The following is a 19,192-nucleotide window of genomic DNA, read 5'->3' on the forward strand; positions in this document are numbered from 1 at the left end:
AAATTCAAACATGCTTAGCATTAGCTCATAACTAGGACACCGTGGACAAGAATGTCTGTGGCTTAGGGGTGAACCGTGGAGTCCTCGGTGGTCTCTGGGCTTGGTGGTTGGCTTGGAGACGTTCCATCACCCGACGAGGGACCCTCATCAATGCGTTGAGCACTGATGAGGGTCCCTCGTCGGGTGATGGAACGTCTCCAAGCCAACCACCAAGCCCAGAGACCACCGAGGACTTCCTAATTAGGGTATTTCCACCATTTACTCCAAATCCACCAGTTCCAGATCTCCATATCTACGTCCTCCTTCTGCAGCCACAGAGAACGGTTTGGCTCTATTTCTGCATCTCAAATGTTCAAGCGGAGCAATTGCCTCTATCCCCTTAATTTTACCTTCTCTGGGCTTGAGTTAATTTCTGCTGATCGATCGGTCAGTTCTTCGCAGTGGGATTTCATCCTGTGCTCCTCTCCAAGGGTTTCTCCTGGATCAGATCCTTGGCTCTGGCCCCCAGAGGACCCTTAGGGAGACTTCGCAGTGGCATGGGCCATGAGGTATTCGGTTCAAGTCCAAGTTGCATATGCTAATTGACATAAGACCGGAGTCCTGTTTTACGTACCTCTCCATCTTCTCCACAAGATCCAGAAGTGACTGCTGGAATTTTGCAGCTACCGTTTGGGGCTTATACTTCCGTTTGCCGGTGCTGCTTTTCCCCATCATGGTCCTCTGCTGGGCCACCAGCTGAGCGTGACTGAAGAAAAGGCTGGCAACCATCTAAGCCGAGAGCAGAGCAGATAAGGAGGAAGAAAGGGCTCAACGTAATGGTGTGTGGGAAGACCTTGGGAGATGGGCAAAGAGATGCTGCCAGGGGAATGGTCAGATAAGAGAGGGCTTAGCCCACAGCTGGATGGTGGGTGGGGCAAGAGGCTCAGGAGGGACCCTCCCTGAGTAATAGGGCCGTAAAGGATTGTACTTTCAGACTTGCAAGATTCTTGTAATAGTATGTGGGAAAGACCTTGGGAGACTGGGGGGTGGGGAGAGACTGTCCTAACAGCCAGGAACCACGCTGAGACAAGGAATAGATCTCTAGTGTTTTATTACTGCTACATTAGACAGAAAATCCTAACAAACTGAAGAAGCGTGGGAAAACCCAGACAGATAAACCCCAAAAGTTAAGGCGGGTCTGACCTGTGTCTCTTTGAATGACTGCTCAACTCCTTAGTACTACGCATGCGTTTCCCCCCCTGGATAGGGGCCCCCTCCTGCTCACCATCAGTGCTCATGACAGAGATGCTGCCTAGGGAATGGTCAGATAAGAGAGGGCATAGCCCACAGCTGCATAATGGGTGGAGAAAGAGGCTCAGAAGGGACCCTCCCTAGTTTCTTGGGCTGTAAAGGAGATGGTGGGAGAATTGTCCTTTCAGACTTGCAAGATTCTGTCAATGTAGCCTTACAATAAGGTAGAATTAGCTCATCTGGTCGTGTTTCCTGTCTGGTCTACCTGGTAAGGCTGACATTCAACCATGTGTTTATTCATTTATGCCCACTGGGATCCCAGCTTCTTCCAAGAACCTTGAGACACCATACAGTATAGATGGATTTCTCTTTCCCCCCATTTATTTTATCCTCCAGGGATTTGGGTAGGGGGCTAAGCTGGGAGAGAGGGATTAAACCAAGAACCTTTAGTAATTTAGAAGGAAATTGCTAGAGAACTTCAGATGCTGGACAAATCAGAATCACCATCATCTTCATCCCATTTAGACAAACCGTGATTAATAATAGTGGTGGATTTATTGCTCAGCAGTTACTTATATTTTATGTTAGACCACAAGCTGCCTTGCGTGTCCTATTAACTCCCCCCCAATACCTTTATCTCTTTGTTTCTCACTATCTCACTCCTTATCCCTTTTCCAAATACTGCAATTACAATTCTTTTGCAAACATATAAGCCTCTGGAAGAATCAGGGCCCACGGAGAGGTCAGCTCATGCACCTACTTTGATTTTACTGTTGACAAAAAGGTCCAGGACATCCTGGCGAACTTGATCATAGTTTTTATCCAAGAATTTATGTACCTAGGAGGGAGTAGGGAGAGAAAATGCATCTATATAATGTGCTGAAATTAGTGGAGGTGTGTCTCCAAGGAACAAAATGGCAGAGTTCCTTGCTGCTGTCATTACAATGATGGGGCAAGAGGCTGCAGTGTTCAGTCAACCAGGATCAGGTCAATGGCAGTCAATGCCAGTCAATGATTCAGCTTGCATGTGGCAGTGGGCAGTCTTCTCCAGCAGGAGCCACCCCAGTGTAGATTTCAACTCCCAGAATTCCCCAACAAGCAGGGCCATGACCGAGAATTCTAGCAGCTGGAGTCCAATTCTCTGGGTGGTATCCTGCCTGAGGAAGGCTGAACAAACCATGGCTCATTTCTTAACTTGACGTTCTCTGTGAAAGTTGGCCTCCAGCTCCATTTTCCTCAGGCAGCTATGATGGAACACATTATGCAGGATGACAACATCAACCCAGATGGCTCATGGAAAGTTGAGCGCTCAGTCTCTCAGCTTGTAATGGAAATAACCGATGGCACCAAAACTGGCTGCTGGGATCCCACAGATCAAGATTCCCCCCCTTCCTGGCCTCTTGATGGTGCAGGTAGGTCGCTGTGCCCTTTTTCAGCCCTCCCCTCTCTCTCTCCTCCTCCCTTCCTCCTCCTCCTCCTTTCCCGTTTTGAGCCTCACCTGGTAGGTCACTTTGCCTGCGTAGTGCCTAATAGAGAATTCCGGCAGTGGCAGTTTGGGCTTGGAATACAGCAGGTTGGAGCTGTGATGATAGTGGCATTTCTGAAGGAAGGTGTGGTCAGTGGCCTAGAAAGATGGTAGAGGAGTCATCAAGTCAGTCACCCGCAACACACTCAGACTTTCCTTCGCTATAGACTCCTTTTAAAGTCTATGGTTTCCCTCCCTCAAGCAAGTGGGGCAACCTTTGAAAGTGTCCAGAAAGATAAGAGGTAGTCACTTTCAAAAGAAACAGACCCCTGATTGGGGTGTTCTCTGACCGGGTCACCCGGAGAGGCAGCAGGCGGACTCCTTTAGAGGCAAGCGGTGTGCTGCTGTTTTGGGGTTCAGAAGCCTGGAGTGATCTAACTGCCAAGAAGAACAGCCACTGTCATGCCCAGAACACTGTCTGCCGACTTATCCCCAAGCTCAGAAAGAACATCCTCCTTGGACGGAGATGACTTCTCCCCTGCCCAAGACTCATGACTAGGTTTTGGGGTTCAGGCACGCTTTAGGGGGTCTATGAGCAAAGTTCTTCCAGGCCTAGGCAGAAGGCTTTCCATAGGCAGGAACTGTTTCTTCTAATTAAGTCCCGAGGTCTGCCTCGCACCGATCCAGTGGAGGCTGTGTCACCTGAGGGAAACTGCTTTGGTCGTTCAGGATATTCAGAACCCCATGAGGCCTTTGGGAAATCAGCTCGATGCATGGCTGGTTGTCAGCGAAAGCAATTTCTCTCCATTCAATCTGCTCACGGATATATTCTTCCTGAAGACAACAGCAGAGCAGAAGATGCACCACTGAAAAAAGAGCTGCTTTTGCTAAGCAACCTTCACGAAAAGGAAGCACTCGGAGCCCGGGGGACGGACTTGTCCCTTCTGCGTGCAAGACAACCTGCAAAGTCTTCTGTGGCCTCTTGACCATAAAGAGTGGAGATGTATTTTAAAAACTGTATTGCTGTTCGCACACGGCTATGTAGAACACTTTCAAAGCGGGTCACCTGCCTTCTTACACATAGCAGAAAGCCATCAAGCAAAATGCCAGCTCCGTTTTAGATTCCTCTGAACCAGCTGGTGGTGGGTCTGGTTCAACCACCAGCCTTTAAAATCTCAAGGGCTTTGGGTCCTCCTGGTCTTACCTGTTCTTCCTTAAAGACGATCTTGTTAAAGAAATATTGGAGATATTCGTTGGCATAATTAATACACAGCTGCTCAAAACTGTTGAAACCGAGATCCTGTCGGAAGAGCAGGGAGGGTGGGGGGAGCAAAAAGGAACTTAGAAGTGCCATTCATCCAATGTGGATCGTTTTTACAGTTTTTAGAATTCTGTTGCATGTTTTTTATCCAGCCCTATAAACCCCCAGGAGCCAGTCCTTTGACAGCCATAGATTGAATAAACAAATCCACCTACCAACCAACGTTCTTAATCAGATCAGTTATTAGCTGCAAGAAATCACCCACAAAAATTGACCAGCACCTAAGCAGAATTGTTGACTTTCATTAGCAAGCTGAACTGACTTAAGAAAAGGCCCCAGACTTGCAAGATAATTGCTCAAGGTGACGATCCATAATTTTTCTAGAAACTCTCCCTTTCTCACCTCAAAGCCGTAGATATCCAAGACGGCAATCGATAGGGTGTTTTGCTTGGGGTACATCTGCTTGTTGATCCTGTCCATGAGCCAGTTGAAGAGCAGTGAGTAAAGGATCTTGGCAACGGCATCTCTGAGGGAAGGCCATCAACAAGACAGAGTACCAGGACTGGAAGAACACATGCAGGCAGCTGGGGTTGCTTTAAGGGTGGGGGTCTTCATCTCAGGGCACGCAGCTGCACAGCATCACTCTCTTTTCCCTTCCACCATCCTCCCTTTACCTGGCATCCACGGCGCTTTCTACGGTGAGTGGCGTGAAGATCTTCTCCCTCATTGTCTCCTGTCAAGAAAGCAAAGAAAGAACCAAGATGGCTGTCTTCTCCCCGCTGCCTCCACCAGCCTCCCTGACATATTGTCCGCAGTGGTACCATTGGATGGGGTCGATGGCGTTTCCCGACTGTGGAATAGTTAAAAATGGTATTTTCATAGCTGTCTAAAGAGGGGACGTCTAGTTCAGAATATCTAAGTGTCCTCTTATTCTGCTTGTAAGAGGCTTACAAGACTGTGAGTTACAAAGGTTGGAAATGGGAACCGGGGGCTTTGGGCTGGACAAAAAGTAGCCCCTGGCTCATGATGGGACCTTCCAACCTTCCTAGCTTGTTCAAAATGTGTGAATGGAACTCAGGGTGGTGGTGGGCAGCGTCTCAATGGATCTTGATGGATCTACCTTCCTTGGTAAGACCTGATGAATCCTCCTTAGTAGACTCCAGTCTTCCTGGCTGACCCAGCAATGCTGTGGACCATCTCAAGGCTTGTTCCAACCTCAAGTTCTGACTCCACTCACCCCCTTTTGGCCCTGAAGGTGTTGTTTCATGCAAACAACATTTTGGGTGGGGGGAGCAGCAAAAACAAAACAAAACTCCGTAACGTGGCAAGAGGTGGTAAATGAGGTGTTGATCCCATTTCAGACTGAGGCCAACATCCGCTTTTTCTTCCAGACTAAGAATGGCCCATTCAATCATGCTGTTTCCAAATGTTCTGTGCATTTTGACCCATCGGTGCTGTTGAGCTTAAACAAGGAGATAACTGCTCGCATGGATCACCACCACATCCCTAGAGACCTTCTTCTAAAGCCCCAGATTCCCTTCTTTGAATTCTTATTCCCATTACCCTTCAGCACCAGCTGGGTTGGGAATAAGGGGGCCTGCATGCCAATAGTCCTGTTCCTGCTCTTTGCTCTGCCCTAATTCTCTCCATGAGTTAATTGCGCCCATCTAGATTTTAGCTCCCTCACCGTCACTTTGTAGGTGACAGACTTCTGCAAGCCCTCAGGAGAGATCTGCAACAGCTCAGCCACGACCCGGATCTCCTTGGCGCTCAGCACAGAGGCCACCTCCTGGCAGTCAGTCTGCAAGGTACCAAATCAAGCTCAAACAGCTTCCCTCGGACGAGGAATCGTCTCTCCAACGTTCCCTGGGGAACTGCCTCTCACCTCATACTTTTCAAAATAGACGTTCCCCAGGTGAAGGATGGAAGACAGGATTCGGAAGATGCTGTCCTGGTCTTGGAGGCTGAAATTCAGAACTTCCATGGTGTCGAGCAGCCGGTGAAAGTCTTCTAGGTCCATTTTGCCAGGAATCTCACAGTTGCCCCCCTGGAGGAGACAGCAGGAAAACATTTGCCTCCCACTGGCATGTGCAGACTGCATTTTAAGGGCAGGAGAACCAGAGCGAACACCTTTGTTTCCAAACTGAGCCATCAGCTTCTTCTGCTTAAACGTCCTGAGACCAAAGAGTTGAAAGGAAGCACAGCCAGGCTTCTCCTAGCAACGGGGAGAGGTGACCAATGCTGAGTTTCCCCAATAAAGCGGAATCAGCTTGTCCCAGTCTAGATCTAGGGCCATTTTTTTTAGCTCACTCCTTTGTCCTGGATTTTAAGGATTCATCCCATTTGCGTCCTGTATTTTTAGTCTGTGAGAAGTCTCTAAGAGGATACCTGGCTTTCTTTAGACCTTGAAGAAATGGAAGAAATAGGGTCAAAGATATAATCATGAAGAAATAACCATGAGGAGTTCTCACTCAGTTCCCTACCTGGTTCAGGTAATAGTACGTTTCTGCACCTTGAAGACAAAACGCCTGCTTCTGCTGCGTGGGGAGGCCAGCGAGCATCTCGTAGAAGATGTGGTAGTTTCGTTCGTTTTTGGCCTACGGAATGAGTCAGACAAGACTGAGGGACGTGAATACCAGGGTGAGCGAGAAACTGGAGATGTTTTAATCCCCGTGTGCAAAAACCCAGAATGGCTACCAATGAAAGTAAAGAAAAATAGAATTAAAAAAAGGAGTGGACTTGCCCTTGGCGTGATGTTTCCAAGCACACTTGGAGAATAATGTGCCATTAGTTGAGAGGGCTCTCTCTCAGCTTATAACGCTAGAACGGTCTTTCCAATTTTCCTTACTGTCAGAAAAACATCTACTTCTGTTATTTAATAAGTAGTCAAGTGCTGTTCAAATTTAATCCATCTCTCATTCCTTTGCTAGACAATCATCACAGTCTGGACAGATCTGTGCAGCCAGCAGTACCATTTGGCTAATTTTAAAGGATCAAAGTAACCACCCTAATCCGCTGCATTATTCATAACACGTCCATGCTGGACAGATGCCTTTTCCAAACTAGCTCACTACAGATGCTGGGGGTATTGCTAGCTGTTTCTTTTCTTCCCAATGCTTTATTTTCGATTCTTAAAAAGAAACGTGTTGATCCTTTGTTTGCAGTTATCAATCTCTTTTGCTAGAGCTGCGATTGCTTGCAATTACTATGTCAACAGAAGAGGAGGAGAAAAACTACCTGAAAGATGACTCTCGATTTCTCCAGAAGATACTGGGAGGTAATGGCACCACAGATCAATCCACTGCTGGAGAAACAAAACATCCTTTTTCCACCCAACCTCTCCGCACAAGGATACACAATAATTTAATACAATCAGGGAAAGTGGACAGCGATTTGAGGTGAAAGGCCATGGAAGAATCTTCCAGGGGATATTTCTTCTGATAGATTCCATCAAAAAAGAGGAAGTGTTGGGATCTCAGCTTGTAAGCAGCCATACTGCACTCCAATAGAACCAAAAGCCACTTTCTGATATAACCAACCCATGGGATGTTATTACAAAAACAAAGCCAAGGTAACTGGGGCGGATCTGGTTCTTTTGCATTTCCTCTCCTTGCTAAAGGGCAAAATGGTGTTCATGCACTCAATAAATAGAACAATGTCGAATAGGGTGGAAACAGCATCTTAGAATGAAACAAGCAACAACTTTGTAGGGTAGTCTTCAACATACAATTGGGACTGGAACTTCCATTGCTAAGCAAGGTGGTCATTAAGTGAGTCACACCCAATTCTACCACCTTTTTCTACAGTCGTTAAGTGAATCACCATGGTCATTAAGTGAATCACATGGTTGTTAAGCAAAGCTGGCTTCTCTCATTGACTTTGCTTGTCAGAAGCTGGCTGGGAAGGTTGCAAATGGTGATCACGTGGCCCTGGGACACTGGAACCGTCATAAATACATGCCAGTCACCAAGTGCCTGAATTTTGATCATGTGATCACAGGGATGCTGTGACCATTGAACATGCAAGGACTGGTTGTAAGTAATTTTTTTCAGTGGTGTTGTAACTTCAAACGGTCGCAAAATGGATGATTGTAAGTCAAGGACTACCTGTATAATAAAAGGCGGGGAAAATGGTAAGATGGTCCTGGAGAAACCAGAGGCGTGATATTAGGTGGGCAATATCAGGAGAGCTTTTGATGTCCTTGGTGATTGTGACCTCCCTCTGGAGGCAGGAGAAAAGATGACCCAAGCCCAGCGTCCCAGGTAGAAGGTTGCCTCACCTGCCCTCAGTCTAGTCCTGGGAAATGGGCCCCTGGCTGCTTTGTGGAGAGTCAGGCCAGTGGTCCATATGTAGCAGAGCGGCCCACGTGATGGAGGCCATTTCCAAGGACTCAGATGAGGCTCTTTCCAGGCTTCTGAAGAGAGGCCAGGAGCTTGGACATGCAACTTTCTGAGTGCCAAACCCATTCCACTACAAAGCGGGGCCTCTGGAGGCAGGATCGTATGGGAACAAAAGGCAGTGGAGAAAACGATAGGAAGGCCCAGGCGTATGTTTACTTACTCCTCCAGAAAGATTTCCACAAATTTCCCAAACCTGCTGGAGTTGTCATTCCGCACAGTCTTGGCATTTCCAAAAGATTCCAGCAGGGGCGTTGCTTCGAGAATCTGATTCAACCGGAGAAAATACGAAAGCAAGGCGTATATGTATAAAATCAAAGCACAAATAAAGGCGTGGATCTATATGAAAACCTCCAAACCCACAAGCACCACAGGTGATGGGTGCAAGGTCAAAGCTCTGGTTGGCTTAGCCTCCTTGTCCTTCTGGTTCCTGTGCTGGGGGAAGTGAAACGATTAGTCTCTCCCGGTCCCTTTCGGCCATCCATTTCTATATGTAGCAAAAGAGCCTGACTGTGGTGTTTAAAAAAAAAGGAAGAGGAAATACATAATGGGCAGAAATAAATTGCTCAGTCCTCTTCCCCCAGAAACTGAAACTGACTGCAAGGGGCAACCAAGGGGCAGTTTGTCACAATGCCCCACTGGAAGAGAAAAAGTAGAAAGGACCCGAGAACAGGATTCCATCAATCAAAGACACAGGAAGGTCTCTAAACCTCAAAATGCCCAGGCTATTGCATTAGTCTGGTTTTTATTTAATGGCCAAAATCCAGCCTGCTGATGCGCCAGAAAGTAATGCAGAAAACACTGCTGTGCGGGGGATGGACAAAAATATTCCCTGAATGCCCCATAAGAAGCAGGGAGAAGCTAAGAGGACAAGGGCAGAGAAAAAGGCTGGTGTGAAAGTCAGTAAGTCAGAACATTTATCTGCAGGGGCTTGACCTCTGAGCAACCTCTGAGCAACCTCTGGGAACTCTTGCATCAAGGCTCCTTACTGCATTCAGCCGTAAGAAATGTCCCCTGGGTCCGAATCATGTAGGGAAGGCCAGAGCTGATGCTTAATTACTCAGATATGGATGAACCTGCAATTCCGGTCATTAAGAATGATGGGAATTGGGTCGCAAATCATCTAGAAGACTAGTTCGTTGGGCGAGAAGGCCCAGCAGCAGTCTGGATGTTATTCAACCCGACGGACTAACTGCTCAGAGGGATGCCCCGATTCCCAGGACAAGTGGGAAAACGAGACAGAGACAAACTAATCCATGCGCAGCCCTGTCCACGCTTGCACCACTGCATTAACCGATGCTGAAGAACTGGCACAGCACACAACTGCTCCATACCTTTATCTAGGGAAGCGTCAAGAATCGCATGGCAGCAGAAGGGAGGGAGCAATGTCAGGGTCTTCAAAGGCTCAGGGTGGTTCCCCATTCAACCACCCACCTGTTGACCTCAACCGTGCCTCAGGTGAGCGCGGAGGCTCTGGCCGAGCCTGGCTGCCTTTGCTCATCCTGTCCTACCTGCTGGGTTGCAGCGTGTTTCTGGTTGATGGCTGCCAGATAACGAAGAACCAGTTTGGTGGCCTCGGTTTTGCCGGACCCACTTTCGCCACTAAAAGCAACCAGGGTGACATGTCAGGAGAGCCAGGACAATTGAAACATCTCAACAGAAGAAGGCAAGGGGGGGTCCTCTTTCCAGAGAACCGTAGCTAGTTTGAGGACTTACCGTCAGAGGGAACACCCCGAGCTCACCTGATGATGATACACTGGTTGAGTTTGGCATCTCTTAACTTGCTGTGGGCAACATTAGCAATTGCAAAAAGGTGTCTGCAAAAGGGAGGGAGGGAGGGAAGTTTCAAGCTGTCTTAAACATGTGGGACAGGTTGTTCTCAAGACAAGAACAGTGTCCTTCTAGCTGGCATTCCCACAAGTCTGTGACAATATTTAGAAACACATGGAAGGAACCAGTTCTAGAAACACCAGCAGAATCGTAGCTATTCTGCCTTCCCTCGTTTCCTCACCTCAACTGAGAGGGGGTTCTATCGACTTTCAATCCAAGAGAATCACTGCCAGTTAAAGGAGAGATATATGGGGGAAGACAGCCTGCCTGTTGATGCTTTCCAGCTATTTTGGACTCCCAGCCCTAACCAATCAAAGCAGAGAACCAGAATGATGGGAACTGTGGTTGCAAATCATCTGGAAGACTCTAGCTTGTTGGGTGAGAAGGCCCAGCGGCAATTGAGACACTATGCAACCAGACCTCCGACATTTCAAGAAGCACGCACTCTCAGCCTTTCCACAGAGAGAGTTTCAAGGACATACTTATGGCCACCAGGACTGAGAATATGTTCTTTCAAAAGAACCCAGGATAATAAAACTTTCCCCATTTCGGCAGGACTTACGGCGGGTTCTCTCCCAAAGCTTTGCCTTCATACTTCAGGACGTGGTCCGTTCCGTAGATGTTGAACGTTTTGTAAGGGTTCACTGACACCAAGATGCTACCTATGTAGGTCTGGCAGAGAGAAGGAGGAGCACGTTGTGTGTGAGAGAGAGAGGAAAAAAGACAGTCCTGGATGCCTGCAGGGCTCAGTGCTCTGTGTGAATCCAGACACTATGACTTCATGCTCTGCATGTACGAATCAACTCCTCAGCTTCCCTGGTTTACTCTGACATAGGCGATTCCTTTGCTTTATGAACAGACATTGCAAAGAACAAGGTGAGAACTTGAAAGACCGAGCAGCCCTTCAAAATCTTCCAGAACTTTGGGGTTCAGCAACCACATTTTGTTTAAACTTGCATTTGTGAGTAACCGGCAGGGAGTAAGGAAGAGGACTTGTTGAAGGTATGCCAGAGCAAACAGATCTTGACTGTCTCTGTCAAGGCCATCTTCCTTCCTTTCTACATAACAAGAGAATAAACTCTCTACATCTTGCAGAAAAAGGTCACCCGTAATGCACAGAACTCTCTACCCTCCATTCCAGCTTTATCATCACAACAAGGTTGTGAGGAAGACTAAGCCAGGTCCTCCTAGTATAAGTAGTTCTTGACTTACAACCACTATTGGGACCGGAACTTCCACCGCTAAGAGAGGCAGCCGTTAAGCCAGTCACGCCTGATTTTGTGACCATTTTTGCTGTGGTTGTTAAGCGAATCATGAGGCCGTTAAGCAAATCCGGCTTCCCCCATTGACTTTGCTTGTTGGAAGCCAGCTGGGAAGGTCGCAAGTGGCAACCACGTGTCCCCGGGGCACTGCAACCGTTGTAAATACTTGCCCATTGCCAAGTGCCTGAATTTTGGTCATGTGACCGCAGGGATGCTGTGACGGTCAAAAGTGCAAGGACTGGTTGCAAGTCACTTTTTTCAGCACTGTTGTAACTTCGAATGGCTGCTAAACAAATGGTCGTAAGTCGAAGACTACCTGTACATTTTGTGGCTTAGCTGAGGTTTGAAGCTAAATCCTCCCCACCACTCTGGGAGTTTTTCCCAGTGGTTCTGAAGCCCAGGAAACAAAAATAAGAACAACCAACTTACATAGATCAGTCCCCGCTCAAACCTCCTTTTGATGTTGTGAAGGACCACACTTTCTTGAAGCTCTCTGTGGCATCAAAAACAAACATTGCTGAGCACAGGGCAACTTTAAGAAGGGGAAATGCCTATTGCCATGGGCAGCTCCAGGGGGCACACCTGATAAATGAATGGGATGAACGGGCACAAGAAAAGCAAGGAAACTTGGTTCCCTGATGCCTGCAGGTAGCAGGGCTCCAAGCCCCCACGGTCCAGGTGGGAAGAAGTCTGGGCTCTACCCATGAGCAGAGAGAGGTTAGTCAGGATTAAATTGGCCCAGTGTGGAAGATGCTCCCATAAATGGTCTTCCCTCCCATTCATAAACCCTTGGTTCAATTTTGCCTCACCCCAAAATACCACAAGAGGAGCTGAGCTGCACAAAGAACATCCATCCAGATGCACGTGGGGTGGCCTCAGCGTCAGCCATTCCCTCTGGGAGGTTATGATGGTGGCCCTGGAAAGCAGGGGGCCAGGGGGACAAGCAAAAGTCCTACCACACTGTCAGCTTCCTTTTTTAACCGAATGACCCCAGAAAGAGAAAAAATGGAAGAAGTGGTGGAGATGAAAAAAGGAGGGGTCCAACGGAAGCCACCCCTTCCTGTCCAAAATCCCAGGACCACGGCAGGAGAGAAAACTTAGAAATGCCCATAACTGCTGATGTCCACTCTTATCTTAGCCCAGCTTCTGCTGCTCACTAACAGGAGAGGGAGGGAATCCCCATGAGTTTGCCAAAACCAAATTTGTTCATGCCTCCCGTTTGCCATCAAACACGAGGAAACGTCACCCATCCCACGAAGGGGCTGCCAATATTGGCCACGGCTGCTTCCCACCACAGCTGCTGTTCCCATTGCAATTCCCAGAATCCGCAGCTGGAGTTAGCTAGAGATTCTGGGAGGTGAAACACAACACATCTGGAGGACAGCTGGCTGGGACTGTTTGAACCAGGGCAACGTTTGAGGTTCTGGATTTGCATTTCTCTGGGATCCTCTACATCAATGTTCCTCAACCTTGGCAACTCTAAGCTGTGCAGACTTCAACTCCCAGAATTCCCCAGCCAGCTTTGCTGGCTGGGGAATTCTGGGAATTGAAGTCTGCACAGCTTAGAGTTGCCAAGGTTGAGGAACACTGCTCTACATCAGTATTTTTCAGGCTTAGCAACTTGAAGATGGATGGACTTCAGCAACCAGAATCCCCCAGCCAGTTGACGTCCACCCATCCTCAAGATGCCAATCTTGGAAAACACTGCTCTACATCTTTCAGGTGTGGACAGCTCCACTTGATCTCAGACTAGAAACCATCCTGCAATACTTACTCCAGCTGGGTCAAGTCATCCACACTGTCATTACTTGGCCCTCCTGGGTTGGCTGCAGATGGCAAGTTGTGAATGGAATGCATCTAGAAGTTGGTAGAAAGACCAGGAGAAGGTCAGGGCAGGCCTCCAAAATGCCCTTGCCCCCTTTTACCCTCCCCACAGCCCTGAGAGGTAGACTCGGCTGAGAGCTGGCAGTGGCTCAGCGCCACCGAATGCATTTCGTGGCACAGCAGGGATCCGACTGAGGCTGAAACCAACCATTCCTACCAATCTGTCCTTCCCTGTCCACCTTTCCATTCCTTCCACCTAGGAAAAGATGGTGGGTTTGCAAGGGCTGCCCAGCCATCAGTCTGCATCTCTAGAGGCTGCCTCACAACAGCCAGCAAATGCACATCAATCGGATTTCATGGCGGGCTGGATGTTAAACAGTGACTCACTCCACTACTCAGCAGACAAGGAGGAATCGGGTAGCTTGCTTCTCTCTAATTAATTCTATCCTCCGGTTCCAACCCTGCTCGATGTCCTCCCATTTGCATACTGCTCTTTGGTTACAATGGATTGTGCGCCCCCCCCCCCCGCCACTGCTACGTTGGGTTTCTTTGATCTAAGACGTTGCATGGATCACCGAGGGCGGAGCAGAGAGGCTCCTTCGCATGTCTCCCCTGCCAGCTCACCTTTCATCGGACAAAAGCGAGTTTGCTTTTGAGATTCTTTCAAAGGAGAAGAGAAGGTTGGGGAGGAGAACGCAGGACCTTGTGTACGAGAGAGAGACCGAGAAAGAACCAGCCGGCCTTTCCAGTGACTGTGGCCTCTCCGGCTTCTCTTGTCTCCATCAGACCAAGAGGAGACCTCAGGAGGGAACGCCTGTCCGGGTCAGGACCTTTCTCCACCGTGGTGTTTCTGTCACCACTAGTGGCTAATCCTGTCCTGGACAAACTGTTAGAAATCTGAGTGACTTGCCAAGGGCTCTGCTCCCCTTAGGAGTGCACAGACAAGGCTAAAAGTTCAGTGTGATTTAATTTGAATTCAACGAAAGGCAACGAATGGCAATTATTTGCTATGAATGCCGTTGTTTCCCCTCCTTTCTATCTCAATAGACAATATGGTTGGGCGTTAAGCGCTGGGATGGGTTTGGAGGCCACTCCTGAGGTTCTGAGGTAGGGGAGCAGGGCTTACTGTCTGGTCAGAGCCTCTCACCCAGGAGACATTTGGTCTTGCTGTGTGTCCATACCAGTCTCTCAGCCACGCTGGACAAGTCCACGAGGCTACTGATCAGCCTGGCTAGCTTGATATCCCTTAGTGCACGTACAGCCCAGCAGATGACTCAGAAGTTCAAGAGAAATGTAACTCAAGGGCACCTCCTCCAATTCTCACTCCTCCTACCAGTTCTGCCTTCCAGGGCTGGGGTCCCTGATTCCCCCTGCCCCTCTTTAACATCCAGCAGGTTGGGACATTTTCAATTACCTTGCATGGCCGGTCCCTGGTGGTCTCTCCATGTTCGTTGTTGAACTCAGATGCTCCCCGTGTCAGGTACCAGAAGACACTACTGCCTCTCCCTCTTCCTCTTTCTCCTCCATGATGAGCTGCCTGTGCCTTAAAACTCTCTGCTGGAGGGTGTTGGAAGAGCTTCTCCGAGGTCCATTTGTTTGGCATCTCATGCACGTTCACTGTGTGGTACTCAGACCAGGGCTGGTTTTGCCTCTGGGACCTTCTCCGAGGAGAAGAACCCATCCGCTGGACTTGGGGCATCACCACTGCGTATCTCCCGATGCTGCCTTCCATTTCATCTTCTAGCAGCTCCGTAGGTCTGCGGACAGAATCTGGTCTTCCCGGCTTGTTATACTGGGTGTGAAAGGAGGGCGGTCTGGCCAAAGAGGAACCTACTTTCTCCACAGTGTGGGGTCTTTTGAATGAAACCATTCTTTGGGACAAGGGGCTGAGGTTGGTTCTCCCCAAACTGCCAGGATTATCACCAGGGATGGTGCAGGGCAAATTCCCACCCAAGAGCTCATGTCCCACTTTTGGAATAGAAGGCCTAGGAGGGATGGCCTCTGCCTTCTGCTTCACTGATGCAACAGCAGCTGGAGAACGTGGGGAAAATCGCTGCCTTGAGAAAACTTGTGACTGCTCTGGAGATGGACCCAACTGTGCAAGGTATGGATTCCTATCTTCTAAATGTCCTGTTGTTTCTGCAGGAAGGAATTGAATGGGAGAAGCAGCCTGAGCCATTCCAGCTAGGGGCTGACCAATGCGCTGAATGAAGTTCTTCCGGGTGTTTGGAGCTTGATTTGGTGGTCGGGGCAAATCAGAAACATTTCTCAAGCTTTTAGTGGCTCCCATCTTGGGTGAGGAATTCCAAGGTGTCGCTATTTCCTCCCCTGAGACATGATGCCACCTTAGCTGGGGCTGCGCCTGAGCTTCCGTCGGTCTATCAGTTTCACGGGGAGGCTGGGCATAAGGAGATGACCCTGGTGGTGACTCTCGGATGCTGATTCTGTGGCTTCCTTGACGAGCCAACATGTGAGGAGAACTCCTAGCAGATAAAACTGGGGACCGATGGCCAAACTGCCTCATATGCTGGTTTCTCATTAATGGCTTCACTGCTTTGGTTGGGGGCTCAGCCTGCCTGTTCCAAGCCTGGGGCAGGCTTCCTGAAGCATCCATAGATGCCTGATGAACTGCCCTTGTTGGCCGCAAGTGACGTGGTACGGGAGGGGATCCAAAATGCCTAAGAGATGGTTGAGGTGATGGAGGAGCTTTCAAACTCCTGTTGGTGGGATTATGGAATTCTCTTGGGACAAACCTTCCAGAGGTCCTACTTCTGGCAGAATCTTGAAATTCTGGACTGCTGGAGACGTGAAATGATGAACGACTGAAAGGGATGTCCATCAGGCTTTTGACAGATCCTAAACTAGAAGATGAGAGGTTGCGTTGACTCCCCAAACACTTGTGTGCTGATGGGCAAGGTGAAGGAGGGGGCTGGAAGGTAAAGTCTTTTGATGAGTTTTTCATAGTGGCTGTCCTGTGTCCCCATGATGAAACTGGGTTTTCTTTGGCTGGCGTGGCAACTGTCCTCTGAAAAGAAGCAGCCATGGAAGTGTGTAGACTCCTCCCCTTGAGGGAAGGATTTTTATGCCCCGTTGTGGACCATGAGGTGTCCCTCTGTGAAGACCTCAGGTCATCAGATGATTGCTGAAAGGGATTCATTATTTCAGGAATGTGAACATCCACAGGGAGCTGGTTTGAGCCAAATGATCTCATCGTTTGTTTTAGAAAAGGGGCTGAGGGATACCTGTGAGAGAGTCGAGGGGAGCTGTGCCTTTGGGAGTCGGTGTCCTTAGCAGCTGCTTGATGGGATTCCCTCCTACTGAAGCTGAGGTCTCGGAGTGACTTTTTATTGGAAGTTGACTGGATAAACGGGAGAGTGCTTTGCAACTCTTCATGAAGAGCACCTCGTAGTAGTACTGCGGTGTGAGAAGGCGAGATAATAGGGTTGTGTTTCCCTGGATCGCTAAGCCGCCGGACAGATCTTGGGGGAAAGGTGGAACTTGGCTTTTCAAAAGTCCTCCTTGGGAGCTGAGGAGAAGATGGCCCCAGAGGACTGTTCTTCCCAAACCGTGGAGACAGAGTTCTTCTGCTTGGCTCGGGCACGGATGGTCGGTTCCTTCCCCAGTCCCCGTGGTGCTTTAGAATGGGCCTTGGCTGAGAGATGGATTGTTGTGGGAACTGCCCCAGAGGGCTCCCACAGTCTCTTGGAGACAGGTGAGGCTTCGTGTGACATGGATCCCTAACCCAGGTCCTCCTAGTCAAGTTGGTACCGAGGGGCCTCTGAAGCTTGCTCACAAAATGGCCAGGGAGCAGCTTTGGAAAAGTGCTCTGAGACCCAGATGGCTCCAGATAATGACCATCAAATTGGGCAAAAGGAGAAATCAGAGGGACCTGCTCTTCCTCCTCATTGGTGCCTTCCTCCTCAGGATCTAAATAAGCCAGAGAAATCTGCGGGGAAGGAGGGAGCGGGATGTCAAGCTTCTCCTTGCCAAACAACTTCACTTGGGGCCTTGGGAACAGTCGGAACTTCCTGTTCCAAGGTGACATCGCAGCGACCTTTTCTCCTCGTTCAAAAACAGAAAAATGGGATGAAGCAATGGGATCATCTTCTGGCTCAGCCTCAACTCTGTCTGCTTCTTCCACCTCAGCAATGTCATCCAGCAGACAGGCGTATGGGTTGCACGAAGGCTGTGCCTGGGCGACCCAATCTTGCTCACTGTCATTAACTTCCTGCTGACAGTAAACATCTTCCTCCTCATCGGGGTCTTCCAATTCTTGTGTTCTTCCATAATGGAACCAATAGGGATCCCCTTCCACTTCAGAATCACTGCTGAAGTCATCATAAGGTTCATCAGGTGGGAAATCGAAAGAGGGTCCATAATTTTGATTGTCACTGTGGTATTCATAAGGGTCTTGCTCATCGTAGTCCTCTGCCTCATCATAAGGCCCATATTCTTCTTCCATTGGATGCCTCCCATAACAATCCTGGTTATAATTAGAAAAGCCATACTTGAAAGGGGACTGTACATCGTAACAACCTTGTTCTTCTTCATAGCCGTCAAAGTAATCTTGTAGCCTGGCAGAATCCGGGTGGTCCCAGTAGCCAAATTTGTCCTGGTATTGGCCATAGCGCCTATTGACTCCAGGAACTCTTCTCATATTTGCTCGGTGTCTTAGAACTTCATCTTCTGAGGGGAAAGGGAGCTTCTTGGCTCCAATCTTGGCTAGCCAAGATTCATCGGTCACCCCTTTGTCATATCTGTACCCACGTTTGCTCAAGAATTTCCGGGTCAGCCAGTTGGCGATGGCAGCCACTTTGCTGACCAGCTGGGCCTGGGGCTTAAAGTTCTGATTTGCCTTCCTCCGCCGGAACAGGCTGCCCAAAATGCCCCCTCCTTTACTTCGGCGATCTTCCGATTTCCCCCCTCCCAACCGAATCAGCATGAAGGACGGCTTCTTTGTCTCCTTGCCAGCTGTGGCCTCTTTCTTCTCCTTCTTCCTTCCAAGAGACTTGAAACGCATCATCAGGTTGGAGGTGGACTTCAGCACCCCCTTGTTCTTCTTCTGCTTCTTCTTCTTCTTGGTGCTGTACTTCTTCAGCCCCCAGAAGAAGCGTGAGGTGCTCTTGAAATGGCTCTTCTTGGTGCTCTTCTGCTGGCCCATCCCTTTCATGCCCATGAAGAGCCTGGATGTGCTCTTCAAGCTCCGCCTCTTCTTGGGCGGGGCTGCTGGCTCTTTTTTGGCCATGGCCATGGCCTTCGTGGCTCCCTTCAGCTGGGCTTTGGCATGCTCCTTCTTGGCCACTTTCTTCTTCTTGGCGTCATCTGCAGCCAGGCCCATGACCAGCTTGGAGGCCCCCTTCAGCTGCCTCGTCGTCTTGGCAGGAAGTTCTTTGTCCTCCTCGTCTTCTGGCTGCCCTTTCTTCCCTTTGCCTCCCTTCTTGGCCCCTCTGACCGCTCCTTTCTTGTCCTTCCCCTTCTTCTTCTTAGGGTCATCTTCATTCTCCTCCTCCTCTCCCTCGACCAGCTCGCTGCCCATCTCGCTTTCCTCGGTGTTGCTCTTCGCCAAGTCAGTGTCTGACCCATCGTCCAGCTGAGTGACAAGCCCCTTTTTCCCCTTTCTGACGTCTTTCCCTTTGCCCGCTCTGCCCACCTCCTTCCCTTTCTTGGCCATTTCTGTGGGGGTCAAGGATGTTCATGCTCTCCTTGGCTGTGTCCCCTCCAGGGAGAGCTCAGTAAAAATTTGTCCATGGGGGAACAGAGAGGAGGAGGAAAAAGAAAACAGGATGAAGAAGCAACAGGATTTCAGGGCAACACTTAGATGGTATATCTTGGAAACTGGAAACCAGCCTCTGTCTCCCTGAAGCAAGAAAATATCCTTTTCCCCTTCCCTCGTCCTGTTATTGGCAATTACTCATTTCAGGGT

At 49.2% G+C, this 19,192-nt stretch overlaps 1 protein-coding gene across 1 annotated transcript in view; it reads right to left on the minus strand.

The window, feature by feature from the left end:
- Window positions 1–18,978, minus strand: part of MYO15A (myosin XVA) — a 57,623-nt gene extending 38,645 nt beyond the window's left edge. Inside the window, exons 1-19 of the mRNA XM_063315061.1 lie at window positions 16,512–18,978; window positions 14,684–15,752; window positions 13,220–13,302; window positions 11,875–11,938; window positions 10,746–10,855; window positions 10,096–10,170; window positions 9,865–9,955; window positions 8,517–8,620; window positions 7,194–7,260; window positions 6,440–6,553; window positions 5,842–6,003; window positions 5,644–5,757; window positions 4,631–4,689; window positions 4,359–4,482; window positions 3,900–3,995; window positions 3,398–3,529; window positions 2,729–2,854; window positions 1,991–2,068; window positions 614–768 (exon numbers count right to left, since the gene is read on the minus strand). Of these exons, the coding sequence (XP_063171131.1) occupies window positions 614–768; window positions 1,991–2,068; window positions 2,729–2,854; window positions 3,398–3,529; window positions 3,900–3,995; window positions 4,359–4,482; window positions 4,631–4,689; window positions 5,644–5,757; window positions 5,842–6,003; window positions 6,440–6,553; window positions 7,194–7,260; window positions 8,517–8,620; window positions 9,865–9,955; window positions 10,096–10,170; window positions 10,746–10,855; window positions 11,875–11,938; window positions 13,220–13,302; window positions 14,684–15,752; window positions 16,512–18,940 (5,252 nt within the window). The 5' untranslated portion in view covers window positions 18,941–18,978. The remainder of the gene's footprint in view (window positions 1–613; window positions 769–1,990; window positions 2,069–2,728; window positions 2,855–3,397; window positions 3,530–3,899; window positions 3,996–4,358; window positions 4,483–4,630; window positions 4,690–5,643; window positions 5,758–5,841; window positions 6,004–6,439; window positions 6,554–7,193; window positions 7,261–8,516; window positions 8,621–9,864; window positions 9,956–10,095; window positions 10,171–10,745; window positions 10,856–11,874; window positions 11,939–13,219; window positions 13,303–14,683; window positions 15,753–16,511) is intronic.
- Between the last annotated feature and the right edge of the window lie 214 nt (window positions 18,979–19,192).

The sequence above is a fragment of the Candoia aspera genome, chromosome 14 (genome assembly GCF_035149785.1).
Source record: "Candoia aspera isolate rCanAsp1 chromosome 14, rCanAsp1.hap2, whole genome shotgun sequence".
Lineage (NCBI taxonomy): Eukaryota > Metazoa > Chordata > Lepidosauria > Squamata > Boidae > Candoia > Candoia aspera.